Source organism: Amia ocellicauda, chromosome 11 (assembly GCF_036373705.1).
Source record: "Amia ocellicauda isolate fAmiCal2 chromosome 11, fAmiCal2.hap1, whole genome shotgun sequence".
NCBI lineage: Eukaryota > Metazoa > Chordata > Actinopteri > Amiiformes > Amiidae > Amia > Amia ocellicauda.
In genome coordinates this window covers 5,068,563-5,090,932 of record NC_089860.1, presented here as the reverse complement: position 1 = coordinate 5,090,932, position 22,370 = coordinate 5,068,563, and the positions used below count along the sequence as shown (strand labels likewise).

The 22,370-nt window shown below is 38.0% G+C and overlaps 1 protein-coding gene across 1 annotated transcript in view; it reads left to right on the top strand.

Annotated features, from left to right (window-relative positions):
* The window catches only part of LOC136762852 (uncharacterized), a 43,881-nt gene extending 22,816 nt beyond the window's left edge, over nucleotides 1-21,065 (top strand). The window contains exons 3-10 of the mRNA XM_066716426.1: nucleotides 948-1,131; nucleotides 2,332-2,568; nucleotides 6,391-6,503; nucleotides 7,438-7,585; nucleotides 8,908-8,960; nucleotides 9,760-9,857; nucleotides 13,859-14,027; nucleotides 16,769-21,065. Of these exons, the coding sequence (XP_066572523.1) occupies nucleotides 948-1,131; nucleotides 2,332-2,568; nucleotides 6,391-6,503; nucleotides 7,438-7,585; nucleotides 8,908-8,960; nucleotides 9,760-9,857; nucleotides 13,859-14,027; nucleotides 16,769-18,499 (2,733 nt within the window). The 3' untranslated portion in view covers nucleotides 18,500-21,065. The remainder of the gene's footprint in view (nucleotides 1-947; nucleotides 1,132-2,331; nucleotides 2,569-6,390; nucleotides 6,504-7,437; nucleotides 7,586-8,907; nucleotides 8,961-9,759; nucleotides 9,858-13,858; nucleotides 14,028-16,768) is intronic.
* Nucleotides 21,066-22,370: the final 1,305 nt, after the last annotated feature.

The following is a 22,370-nucleotide window of genomic DNA, read 5'->3' as shown; positions in this document are numbered from 1 at the left end:
CATGCAATTTTCAAATCGGAATGGAAGCAAGTGATTTTATTTATTTTTCCAAACTTGAATCTCTTGAAACCCCTATTCTGGGATTAATTTGAGAACCACTTATATCCACTTCCTGTCTTTCTGGCTACAGTCCCAGTTTCTCTAATTGTATTCAATAAATGGACCACATAATTTATATACATTTTTTTTTTTTTTTTATTGCAGCTGATTTGTTATTTCTTGAGGGAAGAGAGCTTCCTTACATAGCTCAAGACCCACGCTCCTGCTGGACAGTGTTATGTGGGATTGCTCTCCCATTCAATGACCATTCATTTTCTCATTGGTTGTTTTCATACCTAACAAAAACAATGAAAATTGCAACTGAGGTTGAACCAAGCATCAATGACTATTACCTGATACTTGATTACTTGCATAAGCTTTATAGCTCATTTAATTTTGAATATGTTGTAATAGAAACTAAACACCACTATATTTGCAAAATAGGTGCTCGTACTGATATTTTGCCATTCATATTTGTCAGGGTCCCTTATTTAAAAAAAATAAAAATTGTTTACTGCACAGGTATAATTGTGTGTAATCTCTTAATGTAGTATAGTGGACAAACCCCTGACGTCAGGGGAGCAGTCTATTGATGTAGTAGATCCGTCACCCTGCTGGTGAGGCTGTGCAGAGCGGGGCATTCTGAGGTGTGCTTCAGAGCCTGCAGTTCCAATTTTAATGGGTGGACTCTGACCCAACATGCTACACGGAAAAGCAATATCAAAATATGTCCTTTTTCTAATTGCTGGCAATATATTCTGGCTAATTTCTACTGAAGTTTGAGGTTAATTCAGAGTTCGATGGCACATCTTTACAAACCGAAAAACAGGAACATTCTGCCAAAGCTTATGTGTCTCCCCCTACAGTCTGAAGCAGGTTGTCATGGTGATGCCTTTGTCTGCCTTCAGGACGAGGTTCTGGCCGTCTCCAAGAAGATAGTGATCCGGCTGGAGGACCTGGTGAAGTGGACATGTCCAGAGCCAGACAGCTGGAAAAGGAAGGGCCAGGTTTACGGAGGAGGCAATGGGCTCCATAAACACCAGGCTACTCTCCTCCTTCCAGGAGGGGACTCAGCTGAGCAGAGCGATCAGGGTAAGCATGCTGGCTGCACAGAACAAAAGTGCTTTTGAGGTGAATCCACTATCATCTCATCAAGTTTTAACAAATAGAAATAGCTAATTTTTTTACTGATTTTTAAGTTCACACCTGTATTTACTGTACTGTTTTTTAATAGTATGTTCATCCTCAGACGGACACAAATGAGGAAACATCAGTGTAGCGGAAGTAGGTTTTGTTGTCATTTTGATCACTACAGAGCATACGGACTGTAGACTCTTATCCTGCACATGTTATTAGTTTATATATAAACTTTGCTACCTTAATCTGAGTACATGTTCCTTAATGCATGTGTGAAGTTATAATTGTCTGGTGATGGAGGGCCAGTTTCCAGAGGTTGCATGGGATGGGGGCCGCAGTAGAAATTGAACCACTGATGAAAACTAAATCATACCTTTTTATTTCCTATACATTTCTGTTTGTGGACACTTATGAACTTTAATTGTTTTATTATTTTCCTCCAAATTACATGTGCAATTTGTAACACAATTTTTTCAGAAAGTGTAAAAATATAGTAAAGGTTCAGAAAAGGGGTGGTTCAATGTTGGCTTTGGGGGGCTGCGCCAATCATCCTTGAGGGCCGCATTTGGTCCCCGGGCCGCACTTTGGGAACCCCTGTTTTAAGGTATTGTGGTTGCCTTTAGGGCACTAGAGACTTGTATTATGTGTTCTATATATTTACCCTCTAGTTAGTTTAAAATAAAAAAAGCCAAAATAAAAGTAATGTGGTTTGTTTGCAGGCACTGAATGCTGTTTTTCTGTATTTACTAATTTGCAAATGCCCTTTACCAATGTGATTGAGGAAGTTTAAAAGGGTGTAATCCATAAACCATACGAATTGTGCAGTTTTATACTATATAACAAGTGCCTTTGTAAGGGTATAAAGAGTATTGGATTACAATAAAAAAAAAAAAGCAGAATTACAATGTGTTCATAAGCAAGACATTCAGCAAGCAGGCAGGGGAAGCGTCAGTGTCACAGGAGGCAGCGCATGTATAAAGGCAGTTGGAAACATAAGAGAAGATTTGTAGGGTATACAAGTGCAATCTGAACAGATGGGTACTTGGGATGTGTTGCAAGGTGATGAGAGAGGGGGTGTGGGATCCAGCACCTTCTGGACTCCATTTCCTGAACTGATCGAACTAGTAACCTGATGTGATCACTTTTTTCTTGCAGGGCAGGCAGCCAAGTACCCCCTGAGCGTGAAGGTGCTTAGCTATCCCCAGTATTGCCGTTTCCGCTCACTGCAGAAACGCATGCAGGACCGAGCGCAGAGCCCCAGCCTACAGGACCCACACCTCCTGGCCCTGGGAGCGGTGCAGCTCTCCACCTGCAACACTAGGATCCTCTACTGCCGTGACACCTTCAATCACCCCACCCTGGACAGCAATGCCAGCATCTGGACAGAGCTCGGTAAGTGTCTAATCCAGAGCTTGGGAAAGACATTACAAAGTGGTGTTAGTTGTCTTGGTATATTTTGACATTTTTGTGTTTTTGTGACATTTGTCTTGTTTATATGGATTACCTGTTAAAAAAATAAATAAAAGGGAATTCCATTCAAATCTTGTAGCACTGGTAGCAAATATGATGTCATTGATTAATTATGTAAATTAGCACCAACAAAGCTTCAAACCTTTGTTCGATTTAATGTGTTGCTGACCTTCGAAGGTAAAATGTACACTTCTGTGTTCTCTGCTTTTTTGTTGCTGGCATTTGTTACTATCTGAAACAAAACCATTTTGATTTAGCCTAGTAAATTAGTAGTCATATGTATCAGGCTATGTATTTGTGTATTTAGGGCAGGTTAAGGATTGTTTTAAGGCTGCAGAACACTTAGTAAAACTTTTTTTTTTTTTTTTTTTTTTTTTTTAATAGATGCATAAATGTGATTTTTCTTTATCCATGAAAAGGACAATGAAAGAGGTTGTTCTAGTTCTGTGTCAAGTTTGTCTTTGCATGTGCATGCATCTATAAAAGGGCTGGGCGATATGACCTAAAAATGATAGCTTGATATTTTTAGAAGTTTGGGTGATACACAATATATATCTTGTTTTTCATAAAATATGCAAAACAAATACCACATGCCAGACTGCTATTGAATGGGAGTCTTATAGGTTTAGGAGTAATTTTATTTATTTATTTATCATGGGCAATGCCATATAAATTGTCATAGGTTAAAAACACAAAATTAATGCAGTGCATACAGGGTTTCTAGCCAAAGCTGTCCATTGTCAGGCTTTAGTTAAAGGCCTTAGACTGACCCTTAACATCTACGATTCTATAATACTAATTTTCAGATTTCACAGCTAAATTTAACTTGGCCCAATATTATAATGAACATTTAAAACTGGCTTTAGAAACCACACCCAAAAAAAAAATTACATACCAAACAACTGAACTAAATTAAAAAAAAGTACACTATAAAATAATAACCAACACCTTCTCTATCTCCTGAAAAGAGTCGGCCATGGAATCAATTGCAAGGTGTCGGCTATGAGAAATTCCACTTTCTTGTACATTGTAACACGTGACAGCCATTTTTGTTCTTGTACTAAACTAAATTAGCATTGAGAAATCAATTTTTTGTTCATACGCCTTTAATATTTCAGTTTAATTTTTTTCCCTGGGTGATGGTTATGCGCTACAACAATGTGCCAAGAGGCACTTCTAAGTTTAACATGAGTATTTTTAAGAAAAGATGAACAGCACAAACACAGGTAAGGACTGCTTCATTTTATTGAAATGCTATGTTTTAACACAAAACAAAAAGGGATGTTGATTATGAAAAGTTATTTGGAAAATGCGTGGACACACATTAAGGGTTTAATAAAAATAAAATAAAACATGTTTCATATTTACAAGTTTCAGATTAAAGTATTTTTAAGTATTTTCTAGAATTATAAGCAAAATCCTGGATTACTAAGGTTTAAATATCTAAAATTTATCTCTGAAGATCTAAATTCTAGTTTGGGGACAGGGGTCGGTTATGAGATCTTTGGTACAAAACTTAAAAGGTAAAATAATAAATAAATATGACAAATGTTTTACTGTGCAGAATAGAGTAAAAACTTATATTTACAAAAATATATTACTTGTAAATATCCTTAATATGTACTGTGAAATAAGACCTCAGAACAGCAATCTACATAGTTATTTGAAAATTGCCCTGGCGCGTTCATGTGCGCAGATCTGACTGGCAAAGCAAGTCATTCATAATCTGTGACGATTGTCTGTATCATGAATGCACCCAATATTTTAACACACTGTACGCAGTTATTGAACACAACAATAGGCTGCTATACTTCTGGATATTATAATTGGTGCATATTGCACTGCCGAATGGTGATTGTTTTGCCTATATACAAATAAACAATAACACTGTGACGTCCCCTAAATATCCATCTAGGAATATGTTACAGCTACTGCCATACCTTTAAACATATAGTTCTATTTTACATAATACATTAATTGAAGGGTTTTTATAGCACAAACAAAAGTACAAATAAGCCGCAAAATGATTTGAAAAATGACTCGCTCACACACAGCATCTTTAGATAAAATTGTACACTCTGATGCATTGACTTCAATTTGCATTATATTCCATTTAGAAAATGGGAAATACCTTTCGAACACCCTTGATGAATATAGACCAATATCCAGTTGTCAGGCTACTGATGTTACCTGTAAATAAATGAACAAATACAAATGCGCATGTTATCTTAACTGGTACTGTACACGTTTTGGGGTGAAATTTGGAGTTAGCTTTCTGTTTGAAATAGAACCGAGACCCTCAGTGTCAAATTCAAGTTTTCTTCGCAAACCAAACCGAGACCACCTCTTTCGTTGTCTGTTAGTTTCGTTTCGGTTCATCTGCCAATCGAATTGTGTTGTTCACACTCTTCCCCAAAAGAACCACACTGAATAGGAAACAAATCTCTAGTGTGAATGAGCCTTTAGACTGCATTACAAGTGACACTGATGGTAGTTTGTCAAATTAATTTATAATAATGCAGTAATGTCAAACTTTAAAAAAAGTTATTTTGAGCAATCGATCAATCGCAGATCTGCAAACCCAGACACAGTGCCTCTCATCATGCGACCATGAACTGAGAGCTGAGTCTCATACTGGGTTCACTGGTTCAAATGATCTGTGAATGCTGGGTTACCACACCGCAATAACACACAACTATACAACCTGATGAACTGGTCATAGCACAAAACGCACATAGATTGACGTATCGTTTGCCTTTCCTTCCTGAGTAGTTCTTGGTAGTGAGTCCGAATCGAACCGGCACCCTGGTTAGAACCAATAGCCCAGTAAACACAATGGAAGGAAACGGGGAAATGATCCAACTTGTACAAACATGTCCAGAATGTTGGTCCGTGTCCCAAATCCACAGGCTTATGTAGCGTCCCGTTCCCATGGCTACAGTGCTCTTGCCGGCAATCTGTTTTCTGTGGGAATGGGTCCTTCCCGGTAATTTTCCGGCATTTCAGTTTGAATGGGGCTTAAATCTAAATTGGCAGGGGGTGGGGCTGTGATCGCGTATTGTCGGAGTGCTTGCAGATCAGGTTTACATGCGATTGTGCTGTAAAGTTTTTTTTTTGTTTTTTTTTTCTCCTCCCCTCACACACACGTTTGGCCAGGGGGCCCGCTTAGCTTGAATAGCACTGCGGGAAATGGTGTGTGTGTATATCTATATCTAATTTATATATTATATCAGTATTCGCTTTTAGTGTGTAATTCAAACATTTCATTTAAATTTGGTAACTTTATTTCGTTAATTTGCTTCCATTGTTTAAAAAAAATATGAATATAGCGAGTGTAACATTCAAGATCGTAATTCCACGAACTCATCTGTTTGTAAAATAAACATGCAACTTTATAAGCAGTTGCATTTTCTGATTAACTACTCATTTACTAACATCAACACAAATTATTCGATAGTAACACACCATGGCGAGACAGTTGCTCCCTCCTCTTCTTTCCTTCCTTACTTTTATAATTGAAGGAGGTGATTGGCTGAATAAAAAAATGTCTAAGTGTCTTCTACAAGTGATTTGGCCACATACAGATTGACAAGCATTTCCTGCAGTGATTGGCTGCATAAAACATTTAGTTACTCCTCCCACATTCCATGGTTTCCGGGTCTGCAGCTATATGACAAAAACGCAATATATTGCCCAGCCCTACTATAAAATCAGTTTCTTTAATGGGTGCAATTTTTCTCCCAGGGTGCTCCTCTCTCAGCCTGAAGGGTCGACCCCGAAAGAGGAAAGGACGTGATGGGAAGGGGGTGGAGTCTAGACTGAACAGCCAATCAGAAGCTTGGATAGAAAGAATGAAGGTAGGTAGACAAATGGCATGATCACTTTTTTTCAATCAAATTTTATTTATCAGTCCAATTTGTCTTATTTCAGTAATTCCAATATTAATATAACAGTGTAATATAAACTTTTCAGTAGTAGTTTATCTTGCTTTTAATTGTATATCAACACTGTCACTCCCTAAAATACTTTTAAAAGTGAAATATGACTTTTAGCTCTTTGATATTTTTATTACCTCAGTGCCTTTTTAAAGAAGGCTTATCTTTCCAAACTAGATTTGATTATTCATCTGCAGTGTGTATACATTTAAACAAAGGAGAATTTAATATTTGCACTGTAACAAAGAGAACGCTTGCTAGCATACTTAATCTCACTCCCAATCTGAATGCTAACTTTTCTCCATTCTTTGTGTGTTTCTGCTAACATGCTTAAAATAGTGTCTAGTGGGAAGTACACTGGGTCTGTGTTGATCGTTTTTATGCAAATCATCCTTCTTTGTTTCAAATGTTTTGCTCTGCACTTCATGTAAGCCTTTGAAATCATATTCTGTTGAACATACCTCACCTTCTTTGATCTGAATGCTTTTAATATTTTTCCAGTTGCATTTTGTTATTTTTATTTTTTACTCTTCACCAAATTATAGTGTTTAACAGTGCAGTCTTCTCCAAGCTTTACTTGCTTAGCATGCCTATTCTAAACTCTGTTGTGGAAATAATGCAGTGAAAGTGCCCATGGTCTCATAAAACTCCAACCCCTTTTGATAAATGTAATTGTGATTTATTCCTACTATGGTGTGTGGGTAGCTTCTTTTATTCCACAATATGAAATGTTTTTTGCACTGCAGTTAATTTGTCTGCTTCTGACTACTGAAAGTGAGGTTTCTTTGTGCTGGGACAGGGCAGTAACATTGCAAAATGTTTGTGTGTGAGCATTGCTCTCTGGCTGTGTGTGCAGGAGAATGTGATGGGCAGTGTGGAGGCACAGTGTGAGGGGGGCTGGCTCCCCCAGCCTGAGGAACAACACTTCCTGGATCAGCTCTATCCCTTCATGGAGCGCAGGGGCTCCCCCATCTGCAAGGTGCCCAACCTGGGTTTTAAGAAAAGTGAGTACCCAGGCCTAGTCATCACCTTCAGCCATAGGGGTGTTCTAGCTCCTCACACTGGCCATATTAATTATGTACTCTTCACTGTTTGAATTTATAGCAGAAATAAACCCTGAGGGCTGGTTTCACAGTCCTACATCAGCACTAGTCAAGGACTGCCCAGTTATTTTTTAGGAGGAGTAGTCCCAGACTAGTGCTATTCAAGGTCTGTGAAACTAGCCCTAAATATTCTAAAATAATTAAATCCCTGTCAGGGCTGTTCCATTAACCTTCAGAGAGATCTATGGTACATTTTACAACATGATCATTTTGCTTGACCAGCTCTTTTTCTCCAGGAAAAAATATTCCACTTTTCCAAGTCCAGAAAAATTCAAATTTTCCACGTAAAAGTATTTCTGAAAATCGGGCTTGTGCTTCCAATATTCTAGATTTAAGTATGGTGCTAACTGTTTCCTGCATTTTGCTAGGTGTATTATAGAAAACTTCTACTCAAATGCCTTTTAGATTTTGGATAGTCCTCCATTTCTGAATGCTTTCATTCTGTCATTATATTTTAGCATTTGATATAAATTCATGTTTTAAAAATATCCAAGTTTAAGCAAATTCAAATTTGTGAAAACCTAAGGCAGTTTGGAGGTGTGTGTGTGGGGTGGGAAATCTAAAACCTATTCCATTAAAGTATGTAACACTGGTATATTATGTTAAATACTAACAAAGTAATAATTTCAGCATACTCCTAGTTCAAACCTCCAGTTAGACAAACTGTTTTCATATTTTAATTCAACACTAACTTTATTCAAGATGTTATGTATATCGCTATGATCTTAGTTTTATAGAAACTATGCATTGAACTGTGCAGTTCCAAGTACAATCAATTAACCATATTAAAGCTAAACCACATTCTACATTTTGATTATAGCCGTATAATGAGATGAGTCCAATATTCTGCTAGTGGTTAAAAAAATAAAAAAGGCAAACGCATTAATCAGCAGTCTACAGTCTGTTATTAATAGGATTTGGATTTGGATACTCAGTCCTGCCAGAAATACTATTATAATATTATTAAAGTTTAAATCTGTAATTGAGTGAATAAAAATGGTTGACTGAAACGGGGAATATTAAATCACATTTCATAAATCAAGTTTCGACTGTGCTTCTTATGTTGGTTTGTTAATGTAGGATTTCAGAAGACCAAGGTAAAGGTTTCATGCACAGCAAAACAATTTGACATTTAAAAAAAACCCCACAAAAACAACCTCTCCTACCTTGTCTGAATCAATTGCATCTGCTTTTGATTGATAACTTTCTCTTTGTTTCCTCAGTTGATCTCTTCCTCTTATATTCTGTTGTCAAAAAGATGGGTGGATATGAGACGGTAAGTTTTTTTTAAATTATTTTTATTTAACTTTTTTAGATACAACAAATTTGAAAATGTCTAAAAGTATAGCTTCTTCAAAGCACTTGTTCTTCTCTTCTCTGCAGAAAGGATGTGTGTGAAATTAAGACATAATGCAGTGTTGTTCACATCCAGTGCAGTTAGTTTTCTACATCAGTGGTTCCCAACACTGATCCTGGAGGATCGTTGTGTCTGTGGGTTTTCATTTTGACCTAGCCATCAGATACTGACCTGAATGTTATGACAAGTTTGAAATTAGGCCATAATTAGTTCAATTAAGGGCTCAGTGAAACATTCTCCTGGAACCACTGTTCAAAATCTAAGATGAACATCGCATGCATCTAACCCAGGACGGGCTAAATAGGTTTAGTAAAGTGAGTTCAATTAACTAATTAAGAGCTCAGTGAGAATGAAAACCAGAAGTACTTTGGCCCCTCCAGGACCAGACCTGAAGAACCCTGACACAGTGGAAAGCAGAATGGATGGGCCCCATCTTGTCTAATTCATTTCGGGACGTTTTTTTTCCAAAGTTGGTAAAGGATGTACGAATGAGGCGGTATATGTTTTATTAGAGTTTCTGTAACTTACTGACCGCTTCTCTTCTCAATCAGAATGTTTGTCAAAACCCCCCATAAATTATCTTCACTTCCAAAAATGTAAGAAACTGAATTGTCTTATGCTGGAGTAACTCATTACCAGGTTTGGCAGTTTGTCCTGTTGGTTGCTGCAATGTGATATACAGTGGTTGGAAATGGTGTGTGTTTGGTGGCTCCTGTAGGTGACGGCCCAGCGTCTGTGGAAGCAAGTTTACAACGAGCTGGGAGGCAGTCCTGGCAGCACTAGTGCTGCAACATGCACCAGGAGACACTACGAGAAGTGAGTAACTGATCACATTGTAACACAGGGGAAATGTACAGAAGAATCCAGAACATTTTACACAACTTGGAAATAAGAGGGGTCTTTGATGATTGTGCTTGCACTAAAGAGCAAGCTACAGGGTACTGACACTTGACTACAGCATGAGGCATCTCTGCAGTTGCTTCAGTTTATTTTTCTATCTTGCTATTTTGATTCTGTTAGGTTGGTGGTTTCCTGTCCTGGTCTTATACAGTAAATTGGTTAATTTCAGTTTCTGATGGTACCACCACACCTGTGGTGTGGAATTAATCCAAGTTAGCTGTTTACAAGTTTATTAATTGATGATTTAAAGGTGACCTAAAAAGTGAACTGCTAAACTTGGTGTCTCTAGGACCAGGGTGGAAAACTGTGCTTCCAGTAGGGCTGGGTGTAATAAATACACTACCAGTCAAAAGTTTTAGAACAAAAGGGTTACATTTTGTTAAACAAAAGTACTCCATGATTTCTTTCTTTATCTCCAATTGATTATTTGTTCTATGCCTTAATTTCAGAGTACATTGAGACATTCAACTGCGTACATTTCAGTACAAACTGGATAAATGTATGATATGCCATTCAGTCAACAAAAAGACTGTTAGGAATTTGTTCTGGTGCAGCACACGTACAACCATATTAAAAACAGACCGCCCCGTTGTTGACTGTGCACTGGAATGTTGCTGTCCCCTGAAATAGTGCTGTGCGCAGAGTTAATGGCATCCTTTTCAACATGTAATTTTGTGCGGCGCATAGCTACAAATATAAGGGGAATCGTGCATAATTTCAGCCACTCCCCCCCATTTGGCACCTTGCATAAGGGTGAGCAGCACAGAATGGATTGCATTGCACATAACAGGGTTTTGAATATGGCAAATAATGCACACACCTCTCTGGACAGTGCGCAAACCCTATGAATATCTAGCTCTATAAGATAGAAAATGCTGCCTGTCAGCTTTCTTTTGACCATTTCTTCCTCTAAAAAATCATCCATACTTCGAACCAGGGCCTTCAAGGGAGCGAGAACATGATTTGAAGATTTTTTTTTTTTTTTACTTAATTTTACACACATTAAAATCAATTCACTTTACAGGATTTAACAACGCTGAGATTTTTGGGTACCAATTAATCATGTAATACAAGGGACCCTTTGTCGTAAAAATATTGTGTAGGCCTACCTAAAGTAACAAAAAAAGTGGTTCAAGACATTTTAATTTTATTGTCAAAAGTTAATATGCAAGGGGGAAACGCTAATCCATCTTTCCATTCAGGCATTTTATTTTATGGAAAAGCTGGGTGGAAATGACAAAATTCGACAACTTAAAATATTGCTAAAAAGGTTTTACACTTGTATGAGTGTTTTTTTCCTTTTGTTGATTTTTAATGTTTATGCGACATGTAGGCGATGGAAACATGTTCGTTGAATAAATAATAATGTAGCAAATGTTGCATGAAGGAACAGTTTTTGGTCCGATTTAATTGCACAACAATTCTAAACTGAGTTTAAACCTACTGAAATTAAGCAGCAAAGGACTGTCTAAATTATCTGCAGCATAACTTTCCCCAGAGCTGTCAAATGCACTGCTGCACCCGTAGGGGAGACATCCAACTAATGGGAACTCACTTAATTTGCATTATATTTGTTCTGACATTTCTAACATTGATGTAAAATTCCTTTATTTGGATGGAAACATATTGTAACACTTTTCCAAAGAATAAGCTCAATTCATATTTAAAGGTGAAACAACATTGTATCCCCTCAGTTCATGCTCCTCCCCACCGCACTGCCTTTACCCCATTAACCCCTCATGGTGCGGTGGCACGCTACAATATGATCTAAAGAGTGCAAAATGATCACGATCAGGCGATATTATGTAATTGCCTCAGGCCTACACATAATGCAAAACAATCACATCTTGCAAAACTCCTACAAACGGGCGAACAGGTACAATGCATCAGTGTGCAGATTCATATTTTGCATAGGTAAACACTGCTGTCCTCAAATTGATTACACGTCATGTCTCATCGCAAGTAATTTTAATATACTGTTTTTATATAAACTTGTTATATTCGTTTTGACAAACTAATCTTCCATACTTATAATCTTACATAACAAAGTACTTTGAATAATTATAATGTATGATAGTTTTTTGTGTAATACTAGTCTACATCTGAATTACTTTTTTTTTAGTCCTCCATTTCCTTCCAGCATCCACCATTTCAATATCAGTATGGTAATTGCCTCATCATAGCATTTTTTTATGTTCTCTATTTAATTGGCAGCTTTTTTCAAATGCTTTTTGTTGAAATGAATCAAAACTAATTCAATATTTTTTCTACAATTACCACTGCTGTTTCAGGATCCACTTCACTCTGTACACATTATTGTAATGAAGATCATTTCAGAATTTTTGTTTATATGCATTTTAACACTTAAAATACCTACAAACCATTGCAACCTGCTGTCACGATCAAGTGCTACCAAACAACTGTTTGAAAACCTCTTAAACTTGAACTTCAACCATTTTATTATATCATTATGTATTCACATCAAATTACACTGACTTTTGAAGATCAATAATCTTATGCATCTGATTCCCTACTAAGATGTTTTATACAACCCTGGTTTCATGCACACTTTCTCTATCTCTATATCTCTGTCTCTTTCATTCCGTAATAACTAAGAACTAACACTTCACATTTCTGAAAGAACAGTGCCTTTCATTCTTAATCCACTTGAAAGCCCTGCAGGAGCAGCCTCCAGTAGCAGCCTCCAGTGTGGTCCGAGTCTGCTTCATTGCTTGTGTGCCCTCACCTCTACTATTAAATGTAATAAATAATTGGCTTTGAGTCATTGCCATAATCTTTAACCACCACTGAGAACTCCAAAAACCTGAAAAAAATTGGGAGAAATTTGACCAATATATATTTTATATTTTTTCCAATTTCACCCAGTTGCTTAAAAGTCAACCATTATAAATATCCATTTGGCTTACTTAGACTCTTGTTTTTACATACATGGATGAGCACTAAACCAGGTTCTCTCGTACACCCTTTTTTTCCTCACACTACAAGCTGCTGCTTCAAGGAGAGCTAATTCTGTTTGGAGGAGCAGCATGACTCTCACTTGTAAGCGGTAACCCTGGAACACTGGCTTACTTAAGCCCCTCCTACCCTGGGGAACAAGGCCAATTGTCTTGCCTCTGGGGGAATCCCTTTCTCAGTTGTCTATTGACATAACCCAGACTCCAACCAAGTGATGTCTGGGCTGTAGGAGTCCTAATATGCTCTGGAGATTTTTATAACTGTATAGACAAGTAACCTCCAGATATAAACCTCTTGTTCTGAGGTGTGTTCTGATTTACAGTGGAACATCTTGAACACCTAACCACTCTGACCAATTAACCGCCCATGGTAATACACAAATCGTAATGCATCTTGATATATTCATAGTACAGGGACTAAAACGGTGTTGGTAGCAAGTGCAGTGTCCAGTTCGGCAAGAAAAAAAGAAAATCATGACAAGACTAGAAAGGGGAGAATCTTGGCTATCAAAATGAATATATTTCAAACAAAGGATTTTTTTTACATTAAGAATCTGTTGACTGTCTCGCCAGCATTTGTGTTCAATTAATTTAATGAGTTTTGCTCTGAGAAGGTTCATACTCTATTTCTAACAAACAGCTATATACAAACTTCATAATTTATCATGCTGTCATATGCATAACTTGCTTTCTTTTAATCTACAGAATTTCCTTGTGTTTAAAGCACATTATCCTGTGACCTAGTTGTACATGTTAATGATTTCCATATTAAACTTTTTCATGTATCCACCTGTAGTCATAGTCTACAGTGGGTCAGATATGCAGACTTGACTAGAACTGTAATCCAATTACATACCACAAGAATTATCGGTTCTTGATATTAAGTATAAGAATATAATCCTGGCTCTTTTTCAGTTCTTTCTATGACCTGTTTCTCTTCAGGCTGATCCTGCCTTACGATCGCCACCTAAGAGGGGTCAATGAAGAGGTTGACCCCTTCCCCAAACCCCAGCCACCAGCCACTGCCAATGGAAACAAGGAAATCCCAGTGAAAAGAAAAGGGCCAGAGCAACCTCAGAAAGACAAGAAAGCCTTCAGTGTTGGAAAACAAGTGAGTGTACAGTCCTGCCTTTGATTTCATGCCACTCCTGAAACTGGAGTATGGAGCGGTTTGTGCCAAAAATGTTCATCCGTCAATCTGGTAGTTCATTCGGAAATTCCTCAGTTTGGCCGTTTGGCTATTGAGTAGTAAATTAAACCAGGAATCTGTCAAGTAATTTATTAATTTGTCCCGATTCATGTGTCAATTAATCCATATATACATAAGTCACTTTATCAACTATATAATGAATTAATGTGGCTAGTCATTAATACAGCCCGGCCGATACAGGTTTTTTGGGTCCGAAACCGATAATTGGGAAGCTAAATTTCCCGATTACTGATATATCTGCCGATGATTTACTTTTTTTTTGGTTAGCATGGAAAATGGACATTTTCTAGCATGGATCCCTCAAATCTCCCCATCAGAGAGAAATTGTCAAATGCACTGAAGGCAGGATTTTTACATTTTACATAATAAACTTGGCATTAATTTTCATTATAAATAACAACCACATCAAACATTGTAAAAATAAATTAGAATAAGGTAGAATAAAGGAAAAATATAAAATATGAATGTTCTGTTCATTAGAACAAAGACCTAGGTATATGAGCAATTTCTCACACATAGAAAAATGTGCATGTTCTATATATTAAAGCAAATAATATGATAGTGTCTCAAGTCCTGCTCAGTGCTCAATACTGCCAATACAACAGTGGCAGGTAATAGCGCAAGTAGCACAGCACAGCTGTATTTGTTTAAAAAAAATGTTTTGAAAAATGCCTTTGAAAGTGTAACTTATTTAATACCTATGTTAAACATATTGCAATATGAATCATAGCCAGAACACGATACACGGTTTTATAAATACCATGTATAGTATCAGTTTTATCCAACATTCTGTGATCTGAGCTTGCTTGTCATTTGGAGACGCTTTTTGTTTGCTGATATCCACATCAACTTCTTCAGCGAACATTTACTGTTTTTCTTTAATTCCTATTGTGAATTTTGAAAAGCGATTTTAATTAACTTTTCAGAAAAAGGAGCATCTATGCCATAGTATACAGTAGTCTTCAGTCATGACAAAAATAAACAATCAAAACCATGGATACTCAAATGTAGCACAGCCTTCACAAACACTTTCTATTGGTTATGAGGGTGTTAGTAAAACACGTTTATTAGTTTATGAGCCCTGTGTGCACATGGCGCCGCTGCGCATGAGAATCACTGTGCCGTAAGCTTCCATAAAGCACCATAACTATGTTAAAAAATAATGGTAAAAAACCAAATAAACATGTATTTATCCTCACGAAGGATTTTATGGCAATTTGAAAAAAAATATTTAGCCAATAGTTTGAGAATATATCGGTGCTTATCGGTGGAATATGTGCTGAAACGGATATTTCTGTAAAAGGCCAATATCAGCCGATATCAGTGCTCCAATATATCTGTCGGCCCTAGTCATTAGTATAAACGGATGAACTTCCAGACAAAACGATGAACCGCCAGACAAACAGACCAACTTCCAAGCAAACTTAGAAAACCAATGAACTTCCAGATGAACAGACAAACTGTCAATCATGCACTGTGACAAACCCACTTCAGTCTTTCTAGCCAATAGTAGCAGACGTGCATATTTTAACCAGTAAATAGCCTCTCCTAAAATGTCTTCATCCAGTAATGTTGCAGTTTGTTAGAAAGGGTGTTTCTCTATCTCTGTTTAACCATATGGAAATGAAAATCGCCATTACATAGGCTGTTCGTTATGAGAAGATTGTTAGAATGGGTGGTAAGGCTTAACCACAGCTTTACATAAATAAAATACGTTTGTCTGTAAGTTTGCTTGGAAGTTGGTCTGTTTGGCAGTTCGTAGTTTTGTCTAGAAGTTCGTCTGTTTATATTAATGACTAGCCACATTAATGAATTTCATAGTTGATAGTGACATGTATTCTTGGATTAATTGATACACAAATGGAAACAATTTCAACAGTATTTTAAAACATTGTTATACAAGATGCTAAAAACAACTTATTTTACTCTATGTAAAGCTGTTAATCCTTACCCATTCTAACACTTAATCTTCTCATAAATGACATAGCCTACGTAATGGTGATTTTCATTTCCATACGGTTACACAGAGATGGAGAAACGCCTTTTGTAACAAACTGCAACATTATTGGCTGAAGGCATTTTAGGAGAGGCTATTTATTGGTTAAAATATGCATGTCTGCTACTATTGGCTAGATAGATTTAAGTGGGTTTGTCACAGTGCAAACTCAATGGCCAAACTGCTGGATGAATGGCCAAATTGATTAATTTCTGAATAAATGTCAGAATGAACTACCAAATTGACAGATGAACACTTGTCACAAATGGTGCTCTGTACTGGAGGGGGGTGATCAAAAGACCAGTTTAGTTGTAAAGTGAACTTTTTAGTGCATTATAAAGCAAAACATTTTGTCTGTTATTGACCGAACTCAATTTTAGAAGCCAATTTCATTGATATTTATGGGGTGCTCCAAGCAAAAGGTTCTTATGTCATGACTCAAGTTCCTTCAGCGAATAAGGCTTATTCATCAGGACCTGTCGAAGATCTCTTGTAGATTGAAATCCTAATCTTGTGCTCAATGCAATTATTTTGTTTGGAGTAGATGTACGTTTAATTCATTTCTGTGCTGCACCTGTGTGTATGCTGCATTGTTTAAATTTAAATTAAACGTATACATTTATACATCTTTCTTCTCATCCACTAGGATGGCAGAGTGAGATGGACAGGGGCAGGAGGACAAAAGCAGGCCAGGGCCCGAAGTAGGTCAGTTTCCGTTGACAGGCCTGGAGGTGGCAACAGAGACCACTCCATGCCTAAGGAATTGATCCCAACTCTCCCGTCCCAGCAGACCTCTCCAGGCTCAGCTCTGGGGGCCCTTCCTTTGGGCCTACGTGATGGAGTGCTTCCCGTACAGGAGCTGCACTACAATGGCATCTCTGGGAGCTTTCAGATAACCCAGGGGCTGTCTCCTCTGGATCTTCTCAAGAGCCGCCTTGGCTTGGGGAGTCTGGAGGAGTCCAGCTTGTCTTCTGAGTCCAGGAAGAAGCTGTCCCCTCTCACCCCATCGACTCTTGTTTTCCTCCAGCCCAATGCTGAAGATGGCAGGAAACTGAATTCTAGAGGTGATGGAGATGCCTACAGTCAGCCTCTCTCTCCTTCATCTCCGAGTGCGCTACAGAGGCTCCATGATAATGGGTCCATGGGCAGCATCAGCCTACCCAAAGGCCTGTCTGCCTTAGACCTACTGAAAACCCGCCTGGGGTTGGGGGTCACGGAAAACCCTGACTTGAGTGCTCAGGACTCTGGGAAGAATCCCCTTTCCCAACCTTCAATCCTCCTCTCTCAGCCCAAGCATGGGTCAGGGGAGAACAAACTAAAACCCACTGGAGATGGATCCAACCAGTCCTCAGGGAATGGAGATGATAACCGAGCCCAGAAGTCCATTCTCAATCCTCCTGAGGCACCCGCTCGCGACACCAGAACCAGGCTCCCTATGCCCCCACTGAAGATCATTCCCCTAGACATCGACTGTAGCCTTCAAGTGCGGCAGCTCATGAGGAGCCATCTAGGGTCTTCGCAGCTCAACTGTTTCACCAAGAAGCTGTCAGAGGTGCTGGCCCAGGACCTGAGTAAGAATTACCAAGCCAGCAGCCCTGTCCCTGGCTCTCAGGAACAGACTCTCCCCCTTAACCTTAGCAAGCGATCAACAACAAAAAGGCCAGCTGATGAGGTTGAAGCCCAGGGTCTGTCGCCCTGCCCCTCTGGCCAGGACTTCTCAAAGAGACTTAAAACTGAGTGGGTGGCAGCTGATGACACAATCCAGGCTCTGAAGCCCAACAGCAGGCTAACACTTGTCCCGGCTGCCCAAGAGGAAGCAGCAGACCTGAGCTCACCCAAACGGGTCAGGGCAGCACAGCGAGATGGGGGAGCCCAGCAGCAAGAGAACCAGGCCAAATCTGGGTTGGATGACACTATAAGAGCAGCCTCCTCTGACCTGGGGGGCCAATCTACTAAGCAAGGTCTCTTAACCCCACTTCCATCAAAAGGCCAGGGGGACAGCAGTGCAGTTGAAAGCAAATCTGCATTGTGCAAGAACGGTGCCCTGGTGACATCCGAGGTAGACCGTCATTCGGAACATTCTCCTCCACGGGCGTTGGTGGGCAAAAGCAGGCCAGAGCGTGCCAACCGACGCACAAGGATCACGCCTGTTAAGGAGGAACAAGGCAACCCTGAGGTCAGACGTGGGAGCCCCGTGGCCTATCCCTTGTACCATTTCAGGGGCAGGCAGTTGCAGCTTGAAGATGGGGAGGCCATCAGCTGCGTAAAACAGGCTGACCCGGAGAGCTTCTCCTCGGAAATGGCATCTCTGCTACCACCTGCTAATCGAGGGCTGCAGAGTCAACCCAGCTGGCCTCTTTCCCCCCATGGCCGCTGAAATCTGTTTCATGAAAGAGTAAACATTTTTTTTTTAAGTGCAATGGTTTTAGTGCTGTACTCCTGAAGTTCTGGATGAAACGCCTTTCCAGGCAGAACTAATGGAGACGAAATCTTTGGAGTTGCACGCAAGCTGCAAAACTGAACGAATACTGTATTGTGCATTGGTCTGCCTTCACATTTGATGCTCATCCAATACTAACTTCATATATATAATAAATTAAATATTGTAAGACTATAAAATCACCAGTTCTTTTTTGAGCAATTGACCCCTATCAAAGGGTTATATTTACATTGCTGACTTCAGGTTAGCTGCTGAATAATGTATAGTCCAATTACGCATGCCATCACCTATGTTTTATGTTTTTTTTTTTTTAAGGATAATTCTTTACGATTGTAAACTGGTTTTTAAGATGTATATGGATATTTGCAGGCTACAGACTTGAGATGGGAAGAGCCTTCTACAAACTTTCAGGTTCAAGGGAAGGGAGGTGAAGTAAGGTTAAAGGAAAAGTGACATTTCTGTTTGTTAGGTTATTAATGTTAATGGTCTAGATATATATATTTTTTTTGTACAACATTTTTTAAAAGTTTTAAATTAGCCAGTAAACTGTGGATTTGGATTATTTTATCTGTAAATATGATTCTTTATAATTAAGGAAATGTTATGTCATTAAGAGTTGGATTTTTGTCTTTCAACAAGTTTTTTTTTTTTGTGGTATCAATGATTTGATTCCTAAGGAGAAAAGAAGAGGTACTGTGTGTGTGTATGTGTATGTGTGTGTATATATATATATATATATATATATATATATAATTTTTTTTTTTTCTTCTACAAAATGTGCACAAAATCACTCCTGTCTGTGTCAGATCTCTCCACTGTTTTTAAAGTGCAAAGTTGGGCAACTGCAATACCAGACTCTACTTCATTTATTTTTGTACTTGAGATGGCAAAGGATGTATAGCTTAGATGTTTGTGATTTCTACAGATGTTTACTCTTGCTCTACTATAACTTGGAAAGGCTGGCAGTTGTATATGTTTCCTGAATATATATATTTTTAAATAGGGAGGTTCTTTACATTCAGGGCTAGATTTGACCATGCCCACAAACACACTGACACACACCTGTGAGTAGAGTGGCACAGTTGGTTTGTGCTTGGTCTAGGGTCTGCCTGTCCCACATACTTGCTAACCAGTCTGGACAGTGTGAGTCATACTACATCATTCAATGCTGGAGAGATCTTAATCTACAAAGGGGGGGGGGGGGACTGGCGATGATGATATTGATTTATATACAGATTGCACGTCTCTGCTCTCTGCCTGTCTGTATTCACCTCTTCAGAGTCATCGAGTGTTATTCGTGACTGCTTTAGATCTATGGATAGTCATTCTAGGGAGTACTTTGGCCTTTTTGGCTGTACAATTGATGATTGCCATGGCCAATTGCTCATTTTTAACAATTTTTAACTGTTTTTCAGTTTACACTTAACCACTACTGTCCTCAGTCCAATGCATTTGCATCCTCTGTGTTTGAAATAGCTGCAGTGTTGCCCAGCTACATGAATACTTGAAGTACAATCTGCAGTTTAATGTTGGTAGCTGTGAGGGTGGGCTCGTACTTGTTTCAAATGGTCATGACTACCAGGTGCTCCTTTTAAAGTGTTTTTATTTTTATTTTTTATTGCCTTATACATAAAACTATCAATGCGTGTATGTTTCATTAATCTTTTATTGATTTTTTTTTTTTTTTTTTTTTTTACGATGTGTATACTCTGAATTTTCTGAAATGTAATGTGTATTTTGTACACCTTTCATATATGCAAAGGATGACTATATGTATTGTGCTGCAGTTATGAGAGAAGGTTTATTATTATTAATAATAATATAAACTGTCTTATCAGCTATTACTCTGCTGTGGCCAATAAGTGGTGTTCCAGCTGCTAGAATAGAAGTGTGTTCCTTATATTCAGTGACCATAACATCTGTACAGTTGTCAGGAAAAGTTTGGCTTGTCTGGTGGTATGAATTTCATCATGCAATCTCCACCAAAAACTGCAAGGAACAATACAAAATCCGTATCTTGTATCAGATATTCATTATAGATGAATAACAACTGTAGAATCTATGGAGATACTGCTTTATTGTTTAACTTGTCTTTATACTGGTATTTTATTTATTTTTGACAGTAACTTCAAAAGTTTTTTTTGTTGTTGTTTTACTTTCTTTCCATTCCATGACTTGAACACCTCCTTCCTCTGATAATTTGGGTTTCTCGGTTTCATTAAACTGTTTTTTTAAACCTGTGTATAAAACCCTACACTGTGTTGGACTCCCTGTCTGAAAGACACTATCTCATATATGGACTACATGGGATTGGCATCTTGCGCTAGTGTCCAATATAACCAATGCCTTTGCTAATGTATTGGGTAACTCAGAGATACCCATTTAATTTCAACTTTGTTAAAACTACACTACACTTTTAACCTATTTGAAGATCAACATGTTTTTTTATTTTTTAAAAACTGTATTAACACTGTATATTTATATTAAAAATTTACGTGCTGCATTTTGTTTTTCCAGCGTCTTATTTTAAGTCTTACTCATTATGTAGTGAATGTTATCCAGGATAATAAAACCTACATAACAGCATTGTGGCAGAATTGTTTGATGTAGTAACAAGATTAACCCCCTAGATGGAGATATTTACCTGGAAAAGCAATGTGGGTATTCTGTAGTTCATTGTGCAGATGTTTTTTAGTTTTATTTTGAGGGAACCCATTTAAACACAATATCAGACTCAATATCTTGTTCTAATTTGAATTATTTTGAACAAATTAAGGATCTTAATTGTGTATATAGTTTGTTTTCTTCTGGTGAAATATCCCTTTTATGAGGTACTGGGAATTGCTGAGATTGAATTAAGCGTGTCAATATGTTGTTGGATCTGGAATATGTAGATAAAGGAAATTACACAGATTTAATTTATCCTAATCAAGTGCATACATGTGACATAAAACTTTGTCTTTTGATTCTGCACCGTTGTTTTTCAGGTGAGGAAATGGTTATAGTTCTCAATTTTGAATATGCTCTGTGTGTTTAATTGGCCTTTGCCTGCTCTTCACTGTAGTCAGAAAACAACATTTCCATGGGAGACTTATAAAATGGGTTTCTTGTCTCTTGTAATTTGTACAAGACTCGGCAACCTAATTATCTCTGGAATATTAACCTATAGCCAGCCCCCTCTTTTGCATAGTACTAAACCAATGAGTTCAATAGCAAGGGCTGAGCATTTCTCTGCGTAAAGGAGGCCTTCCAGTTAAGTGTGTTAAGTTGAATTAAGTGTGTGGGGTCATCTTTGTCAATATGTTGTTGGATCTGGAATACGTAGATAACAAATCTGTGTAATTTCCATTGTCTTTATTGGTTGATCAAGACAAGTGGGGCTTTAAGTCAGTCCTCTTTCAGAATTATGGCCCTGTGTTTGTGAAACTGAAGGAAGATATTGAGACCAATTGGCTCAATTATAGAGCTCTGTACAGTGTTCCACCTGCCTGAACTATTCTCAGTCAAACTGCAGCTTACACTTCTTAGTCTTCAGTTCATCATAGTAGTTTTGCTTTAACACTATAACACTGATGCTGTGTATGACTTTTCATCAATGTATTATTTATATATAGTACATTTATTAAACATAATGCACAGTGTAACACCATTCATGTTGGAATACGGCAATAACTGCATTTCTGTGTTTGTGCATTCTCACTGAACTCTGAGTAAGTGCTTGATTTAGACCCATTAGAAAAACAATAATTTATTTGGTCTGAATTATATGCCTCTGTAAACTGCATTATAAGGTCTTGTTATCTACAAG